This window comes from Macaca thibetana, chromosome 5 (genome assembly GCF_024542745.1).
Source record: "Macaca thibetana thibetana isolate TM-01 chromosome 5, ASM2454274v1, whole genome shotgun sequence".
In the NCBI taxonomy this organism is placed as follows: domain Eukaryota; kingdom Metazoa; phylum Chordata; class Mammalia; order Primates; family Cercopithecidae; genus Macaca; species Macaca thibetana.
Genome location: NC_065582.1, coordinates 15,696,147 through 15,714,211, shown reverse-complemented (window position 1 = coordinate 15,714,211; position 18,065 = coordinate 15,696,147). Strand labels below are relative to the sequence as shown.

General features: G+C 34.3%; 1 protein-coding gene across 8 annotated transcripts in view; it reads left to right on the top strand.

Annotated features, from left to right (window-relative positions):
• Positions 1 to 4,209, top strand: part of CEP44 (centrosomal protein 44) — a 45,964-nt gene extending 41,755 nt beyond the window's left edge. For 6 of the 8 annotated variants that reach the window (XM_050792472.1, XM_050792471.1, XM_050792475.1 and 3 more), the window contains exon 10: positions 33 to 1,154. In XM_050792472.1, the coding sequence (XP_050648429.1) occupies positions 33 to 247 (215 nt within the window). In that variant the 3' untranslated portion in view covers positions 248 to 1,154. Of the gene's footprint in view, positions 1 to 32; positions 1,155 to 1,201 lie in introns of those variants that run through there. The other 2 variants (XM_050792478.1, XM_050792479.1) reach the window with 2 other exon arrangements.
• The last annotated feature ends 13,856 nt before the right edge of the window (positions 4,210 to 18,065 follow it).

Genomic DNA, 18,065 nt, shown 5'->3' with positions numbered 1-18,065 from the left:
AAAAGGTAATCTAAAACTTAATTTCTTCACAGACAGAAAAAACAAAGTAGGGAGGCCAGCAAGTATTCCTCTGTCCTCTGACTATAGTACGGCATCATCAGATTCAACTCCCAGAGCCTCTACCATTAATTACTGTGGTTTGAATGAGATTTCAGAGGTAAGAAAATGCTTAGATTATTTCCTTTCTAAATTAGGAAAACGAGCAAGCATTAGTTTTAGTTGTAAATATTGCTGGCAAGAAAAATAGCAAAACTGAATCTTAGTCTCTCAAAATTCTTTCATAAGTAAACAGTACTTAATGCAATGTTTCAAACTGTATTTTGTACATTCTCGGTCCATCTTTGATGATGGTTTACTTTGAGAAGTCATCTAAATTTGTTGCTTTTTAAATTAAAGGAAACAACAATCCAGAAAATGGAAAGGATGAAAAAAATGTAAGTAACAGAAAGGGGCAACAGAAATTCATTTCTCCATAGGGAATTGTATTGGATTACAGTATATATAGAATGTGCATGTGTGTTTCAAACCTTAAAGGTCTCTCAGTCAGGTGTGGAATTTCCTTCAGGACTCCATTGGATAATAAATCCACCTACAGTTATGTATTTGTGAGATGAGTCACTGTTTTAGTTTCCAACAAGTGATGTAAAACTTGTTGGAATTGTTAATGGAATTAACTGTAGATAGAGTACAAAGATATTTTTGGTTGGTAACTAATCAAGAGTATTATCTATTTTTGATAACTGATTTATCAAAATATTAAATAATATATGTAGATGGATGGTTTGGAGACATTTTCAGTATTGTGAAAATATCACTGGTGTTTTTCAGCGAGTTATTGATAAGATATAAAAATGATGTTTTTGTCTAGTACAAATGATGTGATTTTTCTAAAGAGCAGTTCAAAGGAAATATAAAATGAAATTGCATATAAGATGATTATGCAACCTACTACTATAGAAAATTATAATATTATTTTGAAATGCAAAAAGTACTTAACTTACACTCCAAGAATACAAGACTCATAATTGACTCTTTTTTTCCTCCCTCTGAGCATACTTAAGTTTATTCATAGTAACTGTACTTATAGATAAGAAAAATATTCAAATTTATTTTAGGCTAAAAAGCATAATTTCAACAACTAAAATGCTATGCTTTATTATGAATTATTGATTTACTTAATATATTATTTATTATATTTCAGGTTTGAAGAAACTGCAGAGTTATTGAAATGTCCAAATCACTACTTGTAGGATTTTCTACATGAACTTTTCTAGGACTTCGGTTACTATACATATTGTATATTTTAAGAATTCTTTATACAATTTTAATATACTGCAATTTTTGACAATTTGGATTCCATTTGGTATATGAATTTTTGCATTCATTATTGAATAAATCTTTTAATATTTTTGAGCAATGATTATACTGCTTTACCTTGTGTCACTTTTTTTTTTTTAAGGAAAAACTCATGTTCCAGTCTATTTCTCTTACAGAGTGAAGTCATTACAGCACTGTATTTCTGTGTTGACATTTGTTGGCAGTGTGCTAAGTAACGTTTTTTAAAGCACAGGCTTGAGGACTATGGTTTACATCCTGTTGGAAACATTCCAAATGGGACTTGTGTATTATACCCAGGAGGCTTTCATATATGCCATCTTCGCATCTGTACTGATGAATAAATTATAATAAACAGTTAAAAATACTCATTGAAAATTAAATATAAAGACAGCTATTTCATGCTTGGTCAAAAACAGCAATACCTTTCCAGTTAACATTGAGAAATTAAGGTTAAGATTCCCCTTTTGTACTGGGAAATGGGCTTGAGGACTGTGGTCCTCAAGTTTAGACTAAGGACGGTGGTCTCAAGGCTCACCGTGAGAAATGTGTTGAACATTTTAGTGTGCTCTATTGTATGAATTTTTTTTTTTTTCTTTTGAGATGCAGTTTCGCTCTTGTTGCCCAGGCTGTAGTGCAATGGCGTGATCTCGGCTCACTGCAACCTCCGCCTCCCAGGTTCAAGCGATTCTTGTGCCTCAGTCTCCCGAGTAGCTGGGATTACAGGCATGCACCACCATGCCCAGATAATTTTATATTTTATATTTTTAGTAGAGACGGAGTTCCTCCATGTTGGTCAGGCAGGTCTCGAACTCCTGACCTCAGGTGATCCACCCGCCTTGGCCTCCCAAAATGCTGGGATTACAGGCGTGAGCCACCACTCCTGGCGGTGTAGCACTTTTTAAGACCAGTATAACAGACAGAGAATATAGCCATTCTAGCCAACATTAAAAGATACAGTGAGGTGTCGTGTTTTGTTTTTTTAATGATGAAAAGTTACACATTTTTTGGAGAGAGAAATCTTTGCTGAAGTTAAATCAATGGAAAAATGAAATTTATTTTTAATATTACTATATGAATTATCTTTTTTAAAACTTAGAGATAAAAGTGTAGCAGTAATCCCGGAAATTCCTCAAGAAAATTGACTTCATTATTTGGAAGGAAAAAGTGTATTTTTTTATTATTATATGGACCATCTGATTATATTTTATTTATTCATCTATTTATGGTATATATGTATAATTTGGTATTACACTGTCAAATATAAAATATTGTTATATGAGTAGAAATCACTTAAATTTTTTGTGTGTGTGTGAATTTGAAACAGCGTAAGAAATCACTTTTAAGAAAACATTTTTAGTGTTCCTTTTTTTTTTTTTTTTTTTCCTTTTTGAAACAGGGTCTCACTCTGTGTTGCCCAGGCTGGAGTGCAGTGGCGTGATCTCGGCTCATTGCACCCACCGCCTCCCAAGTTCAAGTGGATTCTCGTGCCTCAGCCTCCTGAGTAGCTGAGACCATAGGCCTGTACCATCATGCCCGGCTAATGTTTGTATTTTTGTAGAGACAGGGTTTCTCCATGTTGCCCAGTCTGTTCTCGAACTCGTGAGCTAAAGCTACCTGCCCACCTGGAACTCCCAAAGTGCTAAGATTACATGGGTGAGTCACCATGCTTGGCCGCATTTTTAATATTCTAATAAATATTTGGTTGTCAGAACTTTAAAATGATAGCCTACAGAAACATACAATTTTGAATTTAACAGAGTTTCAGTAAATGTTTCCAGAATTAATGAAGCATGTTAGCTTTAATTTTTTTTTATTGTGAGAGAAGTACATTTATAAAAATTAAGAGGTTATAGTTATAATGGAAAAAACTACTGTATCGATTAACTCCTAAAATATCAGTGCCAGCATGGAACTATAGCACCACCTTGTGGTTGACATGGCAGTGTTTTACCTTTTATTAAAACAAGTGATTTCCCATCAGAGGATATTTTTTCCCTTTTGAAAAATTCAATTTTAAAAAGAAACATTTTTGAAGTTTTCTTATGGAAGATAGAAGGAAAGTGTCTTTCTGCCTTACTTTTTTTCTTTATATAGTGCAGATATACACACAGTGAAATGACTTAAAACATTTCTAATCTAGTTTATATACAGTGTGCAAAATATAAGTATATATTGAAAATATAAAATATTTCATATATGTTATCAGGTGGAAATTTAGAATTCAAATTTTCTTAAACTTTAATAACTTGTCTAACAACTCTGTAACAGGAACTAAAAATCAATTCATAATACATCATACATTTACACTTACAAAGAGTCTCTATCTTGACAACATAATTTTTGGAAAAATAAAGCAAATTCGACTTTATTGAAGTTGTTGGACAGATCTGCAAATTGTTATTTTAAAAAGTTTTCTTGTTTAGGCAATTTGGTAAGTGGTTTCCAGTCATAAACCAGCCATTATTGATTAACTTGAGATGGTGAAGCAGGGGACTTCTGAAGAGATTACCTGGAGCTACAGTAATTAACTCTAAGTAAAATTTTCACTTTCATTCTTTTCGTTCTCTCATAAACTGGATGAAAAAACATTGTGCTGCCAACAAAGGTGTCAGTTGCTTGTGCTGCCCTGTCTGTGCTATGCTCTGAATAGGTCTAGGTAAAAATTATATGGAAATACTATAAAGAATACATAAGGTAAAATACTAGTCAGAAAGCGTTCAGAAGAAGTTAACATCAACTATACGAAAATTCTAGGTAAAGCTAAGTACTGTTGAGTTGGAAAAAAGTAGTTCTATCCTGGTTGCTTGTTTTCCTCTACTGTTTTTAATGTGATGTTGTAATATATTTTAAAAACAAAATTTGAAAACGTTGGGACCTTGTTTCATGCCATTCATTACTCATAACTATATAATTGATACACACTTTGGGAAGCATAAAAATTAATTTAAAAAAAAAACCTTCTCAATTTTATAAACTACAGCACTTTTTGAGCTCAAATAACATTGTAGCTTTGATTTTTACTTTTTAACAGTCCCCAGGTTTGCCTTCTTTCTTTGAAATGGAATGACAAAGAAAGTGAAGTAGAGGTAGTGTGAAACATTAAACTACAAAATTAAAGCTTTAATTGTTGTGTCTCTTGAGTTTTAATGTTCCTAGTGAAAATGGCAGGTTTCTTATCCCACTCAGAGAAGAAAGCTGGAAAGTCAGTACAGCACTGACAGCAGTAGCACACTCAGAACATGCAAATGTATTTTTGAAGAGGAAATTTCTAAAAATTCATATTAATTTTATTATGACATATTTATTCCTAATACTTGTGGGAATTAGGACTGTATATATATGGTTTGTTTTTTTTTCCTCAGTGAAGTCCACTAAATCACTAGTAAAAATTTAACTTGATTTTGCTTTTTAATTATTTAAATGTAAAATATTAAACTCAGCATTTAAAAATTTAAAACGTGGGACTTAGTAACTATCCCAAATGTATAAATTATTTTAATTTTATGTTGGGGTGATGGGTGGTAAGAAAAGTAGAGAATCACGGGAAAGTTGAACAGTCAGGGAATTTGATGAGAAGGCTGAATATTTTGGAGTAGTTCTACTTCGTTTTAGAACTTCAGTTCACTTAAGGTGTTATGTTCTTGGAGTGCAAATCAACCTAAGAAATCATGAGATGTAGCTCTTCATTTGTTGAAACCCTGAGAGGCACTTGTGACAATGCAACAGAATTCTGTACATGTTTCGTATGTCTCTTGGCCATCCCTATAGATTTACTTTTGCAGTTTCCCAGTAATGTTTGCCCCAGGTAGATCTCCTTTCCAGGCTCCCCATCAACAGTATTTCTGTGTTTGTTTTCTTGTCTCTGAAACTTTTGAGCTTTTCGAAGACTGTATCTCTGTTAGGATATTTATGAAAAAATGTTTAAAAATAAGCTATGGAATAGTTATTTGTAATTACAATTGTAAAACTATTAAGTTTAACTATAGTAAAGATTGATCATTTTCAGACTCATGACTGGCTCGCTTTTTTTTTTTTTTTTTTTTTTTTTTTTTTTTTTTTTTTTTTTTTTCATTTTTCCCATTCCCCACTTTGATGGGAAAGCATTACCTTCTATAAGTCCTCGTAAGGTGGAGGACGTTTTGTCTGCGTGCCTTTTGCTATTGTATGGGAGGCAAAACTTTACCATCTTAACGTCTCTGGCTAGGCCTGAGAATTGAATTGACATAAGATAAATTAGCAGGAGACAAACGGATTTTCCCATGTACATGGGAGCCCCCATAGGAAAATGAAGATCCAAAGATGTGGCAAAACCTAAATGCTTGTATAGTAGGTTGAACGAAAAGTAGCAATTGTGGAAAAGTAAAATGTATGAAGAGAATAAAGGAAGGTAAGTTATTTTAACAGGGACCATTTGTACAGGTTTTTCTCCACCTTCACTCATCTCTGGTAGCAAGAATGTTTCTTCTCTGCTTGTACAGGGAGGGCATCTTTCACGTGGAAGTCTTCTCCCTTCAGTGATACTACTTTCTTCCTGGTGTAGGGAGGGCAGTGTCTCTTTTGCATCCGCTGATTTTCAAGTGCCTTTAGCTCAAAATAATCTTATGCCAAAATGGCATATTTTGTGGTGGCATATTCTGCCACACTTCACTATCAAAAACAGTACATAGACTCACTCAAAGATTACTACTACTACTACTACTACTACTACTACTACTACTACTACTACTATTACTACTACTACTGCTACTGCTACTACTACTGCTACTACTACTACTAGTCCATCCCCTGCCTAAGTCCTGTTATTTATACTGTACTTATAGTATTCCATACATCTATCTCCTTTCCCATTACCACTGTATTCAAGGTTTCTCATTCTTTGCTTGCACTATTCACTGATCTTGCCTCCTTGAGTGTATCCACACCACTATGAAAGTGTATTTTTTTTAAATTGATTATGCCATGTTGCTGCTAAAAATGTATGTTTGTGTTTCTCCTGTTACTAATGAGTAGAGCCCAGCTTTTTATGCTGGACAGCAAAGGCTTTTTTCCTTGAAGTCTTTGTTTCCAGCACCATCTACAATTCTGTAGAGAATATAAATACACAGAACTCTCTTAAAGTATGTTTTCAAACACATTTCTTTTGTCTAGAATGACTTTTCCTTTCATCTGCAAGTTTCTGCTTATCCCCAAAGACCCAATACCTTTCTTGGAAAAGCTTTTTTCTACCATAGAGGCCAAATTATCTACTTCTGTCTCTTTGCTGCTTTAGTGCCTTTTTATACTTTTGATTTTTATACCCACTTTTTATAGCTGTTATTTATTCATATGACTTTAATTCTCATGAGTCTTCTAGCTTTCAGTCTTTTTTTCTAATGTTTGTTTCACTATAATCAAGGTTTCCAGATAAGCAAGGTTTTATCAAGGTAAAGCCAGGGCCTGGTCAATCATACTGTATTCTTTCTATGGAAAAAATGTATTGACTGAAGAAAGATATAATCATGAATTCTAGAAAAGAGTCAGCCAAAGATGAATACCTCATTGATAGATTAATGAATACATTTAGAATGAAAGTTGATTGAAGTGTCTACTAGTGCCAGTTAGTGTGCCAGGCACTGGATATAGGCAGAGCTAACAACATAGACATGGTCCCTGTTCTTCCTGAGCTAACAGCTAAGCAGCAAAGACAGTTAAATACGCTATAGCAATGTGTAGTACTGTGATAAGGCTAGGCATCAAACTGATCAGCATGGAAGGAAGTGATGTTTATCTTAAGCCCTAAAGAGTGAACAGAATATAGCCAGGGAAGATGCTTTATGCAAAAGGACTAGCATAAACAAAGACTTGAAGAGCATTTGAAAGAAATTCACTAGGGCTAGCATACTGAGTGTGCAGTGTGTGTGTGTATGTGGGGGCGGGGGGAGGTCAGGTGACACAGGCCCAGGGGGCAGCTTGTATCTTATTTACTGAACCATTTAAGCAGCAGAATATGATAACCAGATCTGAGTTTTTGAAGGATTTATTTTACTGCTTTAATATGGAGAATGGGTAATGGGGCAAAACTAAAGGCAGAGAAATCAGTGGGAGGCTATTACGGTAATTGAAGAAACATAGTAAGAGTGACCTGAATTATGATGACAGTGGAGATGGAGGGAAATAATGGGATTTGGAGCGAATGTAGTACTTCCAGTTTAAGGACTATCTTCAATCTAGTATTTGGACTGAGAGACAGCAGAAAGATACTACACTAGTGTTTAATCTGATATCTTGCCTAATTGGTTCTGTCTGGAATCTTGTTAGAAGTGCCAAATCTCAAGCCCTGCTCTTGACCTACTTACTACATTAGATTCTGCATTATACAAAGAACCCAAAGAAATCCATAGGTACCTTGAGTTGAAGAAATATTAGTTTACATTCACATACTTCTTGTTTTATTATCATAACATTTGAATCTAAGCCTTCAAATTCAGATTCTCTGGAATTGCTTTCATCTAAATATATACAGCTTTTTGTAATTCACATTTAGTATCTTGGACTCCTTAGCACCTTTGGTTAGCGTTTTAGGGTTTTGAGTGCATTTAGTTAAATGGCTTTTTTCCTCAGTCAAATAATATATAAATAAGAATTAAAACATCCTCTCTTCAAAATTAGGTGTAAGCTTTGTACAAATAACTTTTTTAGTCCTCATGAATAATGATTCTTTACTAAGCATGCACAGTTCATACCATTAGCCTCCATCTTTGAAATATCTGTGTTTATGCTGAAAATTTTCCTAGTTTTTTACTTTTAATTATGTTACCAAAGTACAACAGGCGATATTCTACATACATATTTGTTTTTCTGTATTATGTCATAGGGTGACTTTCCTGAATATATGGAAAGAAATTATTAGGGATCCGTATTTCACATTTAATTTAAAATTCAGTAATATATGGTCTTACAAACTTTTTCTGAAAATCATTTGTCAAGGAAACCTCATTTGAGTAGTGTTAAAATAAAGGAGTAAAAAATGCATCTTAAGTTTAAGAAAATACAATATTTAGAAAGCAGTTTCCATAGATGAATTAGGTGAAAGAGAGTGAGAGGAGAGGAAAACAGAAACCGCTAGGAGTTCATAAACTTTACCCAATCAATAGGTGTCTTCCTTCAGATTTGCCAGCTTCTGTTTAAGCTTTGATTTACTGGGTAAGAATCTGATGAGTGTTTTTAAATTCTGATCATTGTTTGTCTGTTGATATTCAAACTAGGACATTTAAAACAACACTACAGCTGAGGACTTTTAAATGAACATCGGTAACAAACATCAAAATGTTTAAAATGTATTTATTTTTTCACACTGCCATGAGAAAGTAGAAAAATCTAAAGTTTAAAAGCATTTCAGTATTCCAATTATCCTCTCAATTTTGCACCATTTTTAAAACTCACTGTTCTCTTCCACCTTCACTTTTTATATACTGTGCTTTTTCACTTTCTGAATGTGCTGGGCTTTCCATGACTTTATAAATGCTGTTCCATCACTTAAAATGTTCATTGTTCTCCACTCTTCATTTCCTATCCTCTGCACCACATTGACTGGTAGAATTCTACTCATGATAGGGGTTTCAGGTTAAACATAACTCCCTCCAAATAATGTCCCCTAGGTCCTTGGAATAGATTACATTCCCTGTTTATGCTATGAAAAGCACCCTGTAATTTTTCTTCATTTCAGTTTGTGCATTATTAAACCTTCTATATGCAATTGTTGCTTAAGGTTGTCCTCCCTGCTAAACTATGAGTGTTATGTGAAAAGAGATACTGAATTTTGTTTACTGATGTATCCTCCATGCTTAGCACAATGCTTGGTACATAGGACATTCTCATTTTATTTGATGTCTTGACAAACAAGACGTCCTCTCATCCCCCATATTACATAGAATTCAAATTTTGCAAACAACTGTTAACTGATTTCTAAATTCAATATCTGAAATTAATTTCATTTTAATTTAATGTCAACTATTTATTGTTATACTACATTTCTGTATTTGGTAATATATTTAAATGTAGAATATAGTACGTAGCATTAATGCCCAAGTTGGTAACTTTTAAAATAGTTTCTCCATACTTTAAGCAGTGATATTTTTGAGTCTAAATGTGAGATTTTTCTAATAAAAAGGTGAGGAAATTTTATGATATTTTTGAAAATTTACTCAAAAAAGTACACAGGTCTCATTTAAAGCACTAAAAGGCAGCAAGTTTTTAGAGAAAATGAGATTTCTGTTTGCAGCAATATGGCATACAAGGTATTAAAAAATGTAAAAAACTCCTGCAACAAATCAAAAAAATATATAATAAATATTTATCACTGATATCACAGGAAATTAAAAGAAATCCCTAAAGGCCAAAAGAAGAGGAAGCAGAAACTCAGAGTATTATGCTTGCCTGAAGCAGCAGCTGCCCTGAGAGATTGTTGATATTAGAAACTAAGGCCTTGAGAGGTTTCCCCCCTCATGTTTTTTCATCAGGCTTTATTGTGTTATAATTTACATACAATAAAATTCACCAGTTTCAGTCATACATTCATGTAACCACCACCATATTTAAGATACAGAACATGCCTCTTTGCAGTCATTCCTCTGATACCAAACCAGGCACGTTCTGCCCATCCTGCAGTAAGCCAATCACTGAGACAATGAGTTTTGCAGTGGAGAAAACATTTTATTCATGAGGCAGCCTTGTGAGGAGGTGGGAGAACACCCCTTAAATTCTCCTCCTTGAAGTCGGGGTATTAGGGATATTTGTGGGATAAAGAACAAGGCAGTCCAAGGCATGGAAAAAGGTGATTGGTGGTAAGGAAAAGTGAGGTAATTGCTGATCTGTGCGAGTGCAGTTAAGCTTCATGGCTTTTCATAGGATGCATGTTCGCAAAATGGTATCATTGGCACAATCTGAGGTTGGAATTTTTGGCCTTTTGATGTCAAAAGGGCACTCATTGGACATTGATACAGGTCAAATGGAAGGTCAGCGGAGTCAGTCAGCTTGAACTGGACAAGAGCTGATCCTAATTTCCTGAAAAACAAGCAACCATTACTATGGCGACCTGTACATCAGAGATGTTACCTATAAGGAAACTAGTGGAAGTTTAGTTACATATTCCTTAGTTGCATGACTTTTAGCTATGTAGATTTTAAAATCAACTACAAGCAAGTGACTACAAACAAGGCAAATTAAGTTTGACAGGCCTAATTAGGTTAGCCCTGGGTTTCACCTCGTTCTTCAGCAACCACTGATTTGCATTCCATCATTTTAATGTTGCTGTTGCTAGAGTTTTATATTAATATCATCATACCATATTTAGTCTTTTGTGTCTAGCTTCATCCATGTAGCATAATGCTTCTGAGATTCATCCGTGTTGTTGTATGTAGTAGTTCTTTCCTTTATATGGCCAATGAATATTTCAGTATGCTAACATACTACAATTTCATCAGCTGATGGACATTGTAATATGTCCAGTTTGGAGAGGGCTGCTATGAACACTGGAACATGTGTCTCTGGACACATGTTTTTACTTCTCTTGGGTAAAAACCTAGGAGTGGGATGGCTGGGTCAAATAGTAAAGTTATGTTTAAGTTTATAAAAAACTGCCAAACTCTTTTCCAAAGTGACTGGTCCATTTGTTTTTCTTGCGAGTAATGTATGAGAGTTTCAGTTGCTGTGCATCCTTACCAACACTTGATTTTGTCAGTCTTCTGGTGGATGTGTGTGGTGTAAGGCCAAAAGTTAAGGCACAATGTTATGTACTGTCTTGACATCTGGTAAAACTGAGAGGGTCTCAAATGGCCTAACCAGAGGATCCCCTCGTCACTCTTCTTCCATGGATAAGGTACCCTAGCCAAACCACCACTCCTTAACAGAGGGACCACTTACCCCTGAGTAGCAGGGTTTTAGTTCCATGCCAGCTGTGAAATTATTCCAAGAAACCAATCACATATTCCTATGGGAACCAGGGGATGTCTCACCCTCTTCATATTACAAAGTCTGCCTCCCACATCTCTCAGCTGTGACCCTGTCTCTACAATTTTTTTTTTTTTTTTTTTTGTAATTAGCCAAGCGTGGTGGTATGCACCTGTGGTCTTAGCTACTCAAGAAGCTGAGGTGGGAAGATAACTTGAGCCCAGGAGGCTGTGGCTTCAGTGAGCTATGAATATATCACTGTACTCCGGTCTGAGTTACAGAGCAAGACCCTGTCTCTAAAAAGAAAAAAGAAAAAGAGAGGTGTTGAAGTCTCCAACTAGAATTGTAGATGAAGACTAAAAAATGAAATTTTATTTTTTCTTTCAGTTCTGTCATGTATTTTTAAACCTGTTATTAAATGCATAAACATTTAGGACTGCTATTTCTTCATTATAAAGAGACTTATTTCTTACTATGAGTTGGCCCTCTTTATCTCTGGTAATATTCTCTCCTGATATCTATCTTGCCTGACATAGCCATTCCAGCTTCTTTGAGGAAGTGTTACTACAGTATTTATTTCCCGTCTTTTTACTTTTAATGTATCTGAGTCTGTGTATTTAAAGTGGGTTTCCTGAACATAACATAATTTTGTCCTGCCCTTGTATCCAATCTAAAAATCTCTTGAATGTTTAGATTATTTACATTTAACTTGATTATTGATATGGTTGGGTTCAGATCTACCACCTTCTTATATTTGTTTTCTGTTTTTATCATTTGTTCTTAGCTGCTTTTTTGCCTGTTTTCCTGAATTATTTTTCACTGGGTATTTTAAAATATTTCTTTATTTTTTTTCTTGGCTTATGAAGTATACTCTGTGTGTGTGTGTGTGTGTGTGTGTGTGTGTGTGTGTGTCTGTGTGTGTCTGTGTGTTTGCTCCAAGATTTGCAGTATATATATTTAACTTACTATAAGCTACTGTCAAATATTATACTACTCATTTTTCAGTATATATATTTAACTTAGTATAGGCTACCTCCAAATATTATACTACTTATTTTAAGTATAAGAGCCTTACAATAAAATACTTTTCTTTCTCTCTGCGCCCGCCAAGCCTTTTTTGTCAAACATTGACTTCTACATATGTTATAAACTGCAAAACATTATTATTACTTTTGCTGTGAGCAATCCCATCATCTTTTTAAAAGGTTTAAACAATTTTTAAAAAGTCTTTTATATGTGCCAACCCATTTACCATTTCCAGTGCTATTTATTCTTTCATGTAGATCCACATTTCTTCTTGATGTAACTTTCCTTCTGCCTGAAGGGTTTCCTTTAACTTTTCTTGTCATGCCAGTTGCTGGTGATGATTTCTGGAAAAGTATTTATTTTACCTTCATTTTCAAATGAAGGATACAATTTTAGGTGAATAGGGATTTTTGGGTTTTTTTTGTTTGTTGTTTTTCATTATTTTCAGTAATTTAAAGATGCCCCTCCATGGTCTTTTGGTTTGCATTGTTTGAGAAATCTACGTTATTTTTATCTTTGTTTCTTTATGGAATCTGTCTTTTTTTACTTTGTCTGCTTTGCTACATTTGAGATTTTTCATTACCACTGATTTTCAGCAATTAGAAGAGCTATGTAGAAAAAACAAAATAAACTACAGACAGCTTTTTAGAATTAATAGAATTTGGCACATTTTTAGATATGGGATCAATATATCAAAACCAATTTTACTTCTAGATAGGATCCGTAAGTGGAGATTTACATATATATACGTAGATATATCTACATATATAAGTAGTATGTGTGAATTTGTGTTTGTATATATACATATATACATATATATAGAGAGAGAGAGAATAGATAATAAATGGTACCTAAAAACAAATGTAATAAAATATGTGCATGAACTTTATGTAGAAAATTATGAAACATATAAATTAAAAACAAAACATTAAAGAAACCTAAATAAATGGATAGACATACCATCTTCGTGTTAGGAAGACTCATTACAGATTAATTCTCACCCAGATTATACTTTTAATTCAAGTAAACTCAGAGTCTTGACAGTTTTTTTTCCCCCAGAGTCTAAGATTATACATATTAAAAAAGAGAAAAATACAAAAGGTAGCTAAGACAACTTTGAGGGAGAAAAACAGGGTGGGGGATTTGTCTTATATTTAAAATTATGGATTATTCAGTAAAGAGTTCTAGGAATACCTGGCTATTTATATGGGGGTGTGTGTGTGATGAATTTAGTCTTGTTTCATACCATTCACAATCATTTTCGGGTAGATTAAAGATGAAAATGTGAAAAAAATGAAAGTGAGGACTGTAAACAGTAATATTAATACCACCCACCAAGCTAAATCTGCATTTTAAAAACTTTTCAGGTGGTTATATGAATATTAAAGTTGGAAAAACACTGGTAAAGGAGATTTATCTTTATAACTTCGGATGGGAAAATAGTTTTTAAAAAACACAAAATGCACAAACCATAAGAGAAAAAATAAATTTCATATTAAAATTGAATACTTCAACTACTAGCTAAAAGATAGCCTTTTCCCAGAAGTTGTCCCAAATAGGTGTCAGAAAGCTTAACTTAAACTGGCTTAAGCATGAAAGGGGATCGATTGGTTCATTAATCTGATGACCAAGGGGGAACTGTAGACATTCCAGAACCCAACAATTCCACCAAGAAGTAGGAAAAGGAGAAAACAGCTAAGTTGTGGCCATGCGGCCATTCCAATCCCAGAGGGCTGACTGGTTAGATAAGGTAAAGAAAGGAAGAGGGTATTTTTGTTTTGAGTAAATGGTGGTTACCTAGAATGTTGGCAGTGGTCCAGAAGATAACTCAATATAGATAAGAAAGTTTTGCTAGTTTTTCTAAGAAAGAGATTTTTTTTTTCCATTTCCACAGTAACTCTCAGAAGAGACTGGAATTGATACATTGATTTGTACCTGAATGAAAAGCTGCCTCATAGAAACCCAAGAGGAAGCCAATATTTCGAACAGTATAATTGTAAGACAGTGTTTGAAATGCTGGAGGAAGCTTCAGTCAAAGCCAGGCCTACCTATGAACTTTTCAGTTGCATGAGGCATTGTTATTACAGTCTTACGGTGTATCCAGAAAATTGTAAGTTTTAGGAGCAACTCAAACTTATTTCTTTCATTTGTTTTCCTCTTGGCAAAGAATCTCAATAAATATGATTTTTTAACCACAATACTTTGACATACATAAAAGATATTGCTAATTTACAACCCAGGTTAATTAAATTCTGCATAGAAGGTATCAATTTATGTTTAACTTTTCAAGCCTAAATCATCGTTTAACAATATAAATTAAAATAGGTTTCTATTCTGAAGTTACCTAGAAAAACTTAGGATAAACCATTAGCATTTAAGATTAGTGTGTACAAGAGTAATGGCAATGATACTTCTCCTTTTTTTTTTTTTTTTACTTTTAAGACAGAGTCTCTCTCTGTCACCCAGGCAGGAGTACAGTGACACAATCATAGTTCATTGCAACCTAGAACTCCTTGGCTCAAGCAATCCTCTCATAGCAGCCACGTGAGTAGCCAGAACTACAGATGTGTGCCACTGCACCTGTATTTTTTTTATTGGTATTTTTTCAGAGTGGGGATCTCACTATGTTGCCCAGGCTAGTCTCAGACTCCTGTCCTCAAGCAGTCTTCCTGCCTCATCCTCTGAAAGTGTTGAGATTACAGGCATGAGCCACCAGGCTGGCCCTATGCTTTTCCATTTTATTAGGAAGGTTATTCAAGATGAATAGGAAAGTATCATGGGAAAGCCCTTTGCTCAAACACAGGCACACACACAGACACATACACACTCATTTTAATAAGAGTTAATTATAAGAATTTTTAGAAAAGTTGTTAGCCCTTACCCTCTTAGTACAGTTTTAGCTGATTTTACATTGTAAATGTTAAGGAAACATGTTTTTAAATTGTTTTGATATGCCTTCAAAGTTATAAAAGTTATAAAGTTGTCAGTGTTGAAATATATTTGGTACTTTAGCATTATCTTGCTTCCAGGATAATGTTCTCACACTTTATAGCTTTAAGAATGTACTTTACTCATGGGAACTAAAAATGTTATGGTTTGAGAAACCAAAGGGGAAAAGTTCAAAAGGTATTTCATAACTTTTTTTTTTTAGGTTTAGAGAAAGGATAAGACTGTTTGGATTATGTTGTTCTCTAATTTAGTAAAAAAAAATATTAATGAATATATGTTAACCTTCAGGCTATCATCATTCTTTCTCAAGATAGATTTATGGTAAAAATAGACTACTGAACTGTCTTCTCATTTTTTAAAGATGAGTTTGGATGAGTTGCAAATAACATCCTCTACCCTTAGGTCAAAAAGAATATGTAAACCAAAATATTTTAGATAGGAATACTTATTACAGTTTCAACTTTCATACTTCTTATTAAAACGATTGCATAAGAAAATACAATATTTTTAATGTTTTTGTCAGAATATGTTCTGAATTTGTAACACATGTTCATTTTTTAATTGTTCAAAGTAACACACATTCATTTTATTATCATTAAAATTTTCTTTAAAAGTGAAAGATTGAGTTGTACCCAGAAATAAACTTTGTTAATATTTTGATGTATCTTATTATTTTTCTATCTATATGTATATTTATGTAGATTTTGTGTTTATTAAAAATGACGATTGACTAGGCTCAGGCCTGTAATCCCAGCACTTTGGGAGGCCAAAGTGGGTGGACCACCTGAGGTCAGGAGTTCGAGACCAGCCTGGCCAACATGGCAAAACCCTGTCTCTACTAAAAATACAAAAATTAGCTAGGCATGGTGGTGCGTGCCTGTAATCCCAGCTACTAGCGGGGCTGAGGCAGGAGGATTGCTTGAACCTGGGAGATGGAGGTTGCAGTGAGTCGAGATCATGCCACTATACTCCAGCCTAGGCAACAGAGCAAGACTTCATCTCAAAAAAAAAAAAAAAAAAAAAAAATTATGTGGTACATGTAATTTTTATTCTTTCGTGGAAATCATGAATATTTTCCATATCATTAAATATATTTTCAAATGCAAAATATGGATTTTAATAACTACAAAATATTCTTTCCTAGAAGTTCAACAAACATTTAATCTTCAATGTGCCAGGCATAACACCATAATCTTTTTTATTATAACATGTTTTTTAAATTAAAAGGAAACATTTCAAAATGTTTTCTTAACATACTTCTCTCCAGGGATTATGCCAAGTATGCACATGAAAGCCTGTTTCTCTTTGATCAAGGGAACTAGAGGCAACTCAATAATCTAATAGTCAGGGATTCTCAGTATTCATTCTCAACCTCTTCATTAATCTACTAAAAATATTTACCATAATCTTTTAAATCATTTTCCTATTGCATATTTTGCTGATTTATAAAGTTCCTTAATATAAAAAGTACCATGGTAAACATATGTACATGTAAATCTTTGATGATATGTATTATTATTTTCTTAGGATGTGCTTTCAGGATATGCAGTGGTTAAGGCACTTGATATCTACTGATGGCTTTACATCCATAGAAGATATACTTTTCTATAGGAATTGTTGTTTAAGTGTATGCTCATCACAGTGGAGTATTTTCATTTTTAATTAGTACATAAATTATGTTATCTCATAATTATATTTATTACAATTTTAAATTAAACTAAGACAATTGCATAGATTTCTTATTGCCATCACTCCTCACCATTGAGGAAAAAAAAATCTCTGAACATTTAGCTGTTTGTTCTGGTATCTAACAACATATTTCTAAATAATATGATTGTCGTTTCTCTTTGTTTGCTTGGTCTTCTTTAGGCATTATTTTCAGAGTACCTGAAAATAATCATGGAAGAGGAGGAAATATTAATAGCACTCGGACACTGCTCTAATTCCTATCTACCCATTCTGCTAATGTATTTAGATCATATTTTAATGTATAATTTTGTATTTCCTTTCTAGAATTTTCCTGCATGGAGTGTTCCATCCTTTTGTTCTAGTCTCAGCTGGCTGCTCCATGGGCATACTTCATACCTTTCATCACAGCACTTTGCTTGGCCTCTCTCCTGCATGTAATCTCTGTTTCTTGGATCCTGTGCTTACCTTTTCCTGCTGTACTCTGATGTTTCAGTGAAGCTCATCCACGAAGTCCAGAATTCTGCCTGGAAACCAGCTTCCTCCTCAGCTCCAGCGCTTTTAGTGGGTACATCCAAACCGATGACTTTTTCCTTCCTGCTACATGGGTAACACTTAATTGTTCGTCTAATTTCTATTTTCCAGAAATTTCTCAAAATGTCTGCTGATAGCCCCTCACTCATATTTTTCATGTGGGTTTATAGTTTTCATATTTCTTTATTATTGCAAATGGGGGCTGTGGAAGGTGAGAAAACACATGCTTTCTTAAAACAGAAGCTCTCGGCCGGGCGCGGTGGCTCAAGCCTGTAATCCCAGCACTTTGGGAGGCCGAGACAGGTGGATCACGAGGTCAGGAGATCGAGACCATCCTGGCGAACACGGTGAAACCCCGTCTCTACTAAAAAATACAAAAAACTAGCCGGGCGAGATGGCGGGCGCCTGTAATCCCAGTTACTTGGGAGGCTGAGGCAGGAGAATGGCGTAAACCCGGGAGGCGGAGCTTGCAGTGAGCTGAGATCCGGCCACTGCACTCCAGCCCGGGCGACAGAGCGAGACTCCGTCTCAAAAAAAAAAAACAAAAAAAAAAACAGAAGCTCTCCTTCATTAACTTAAATATTTTTATCAGCTCTAGAAAATGT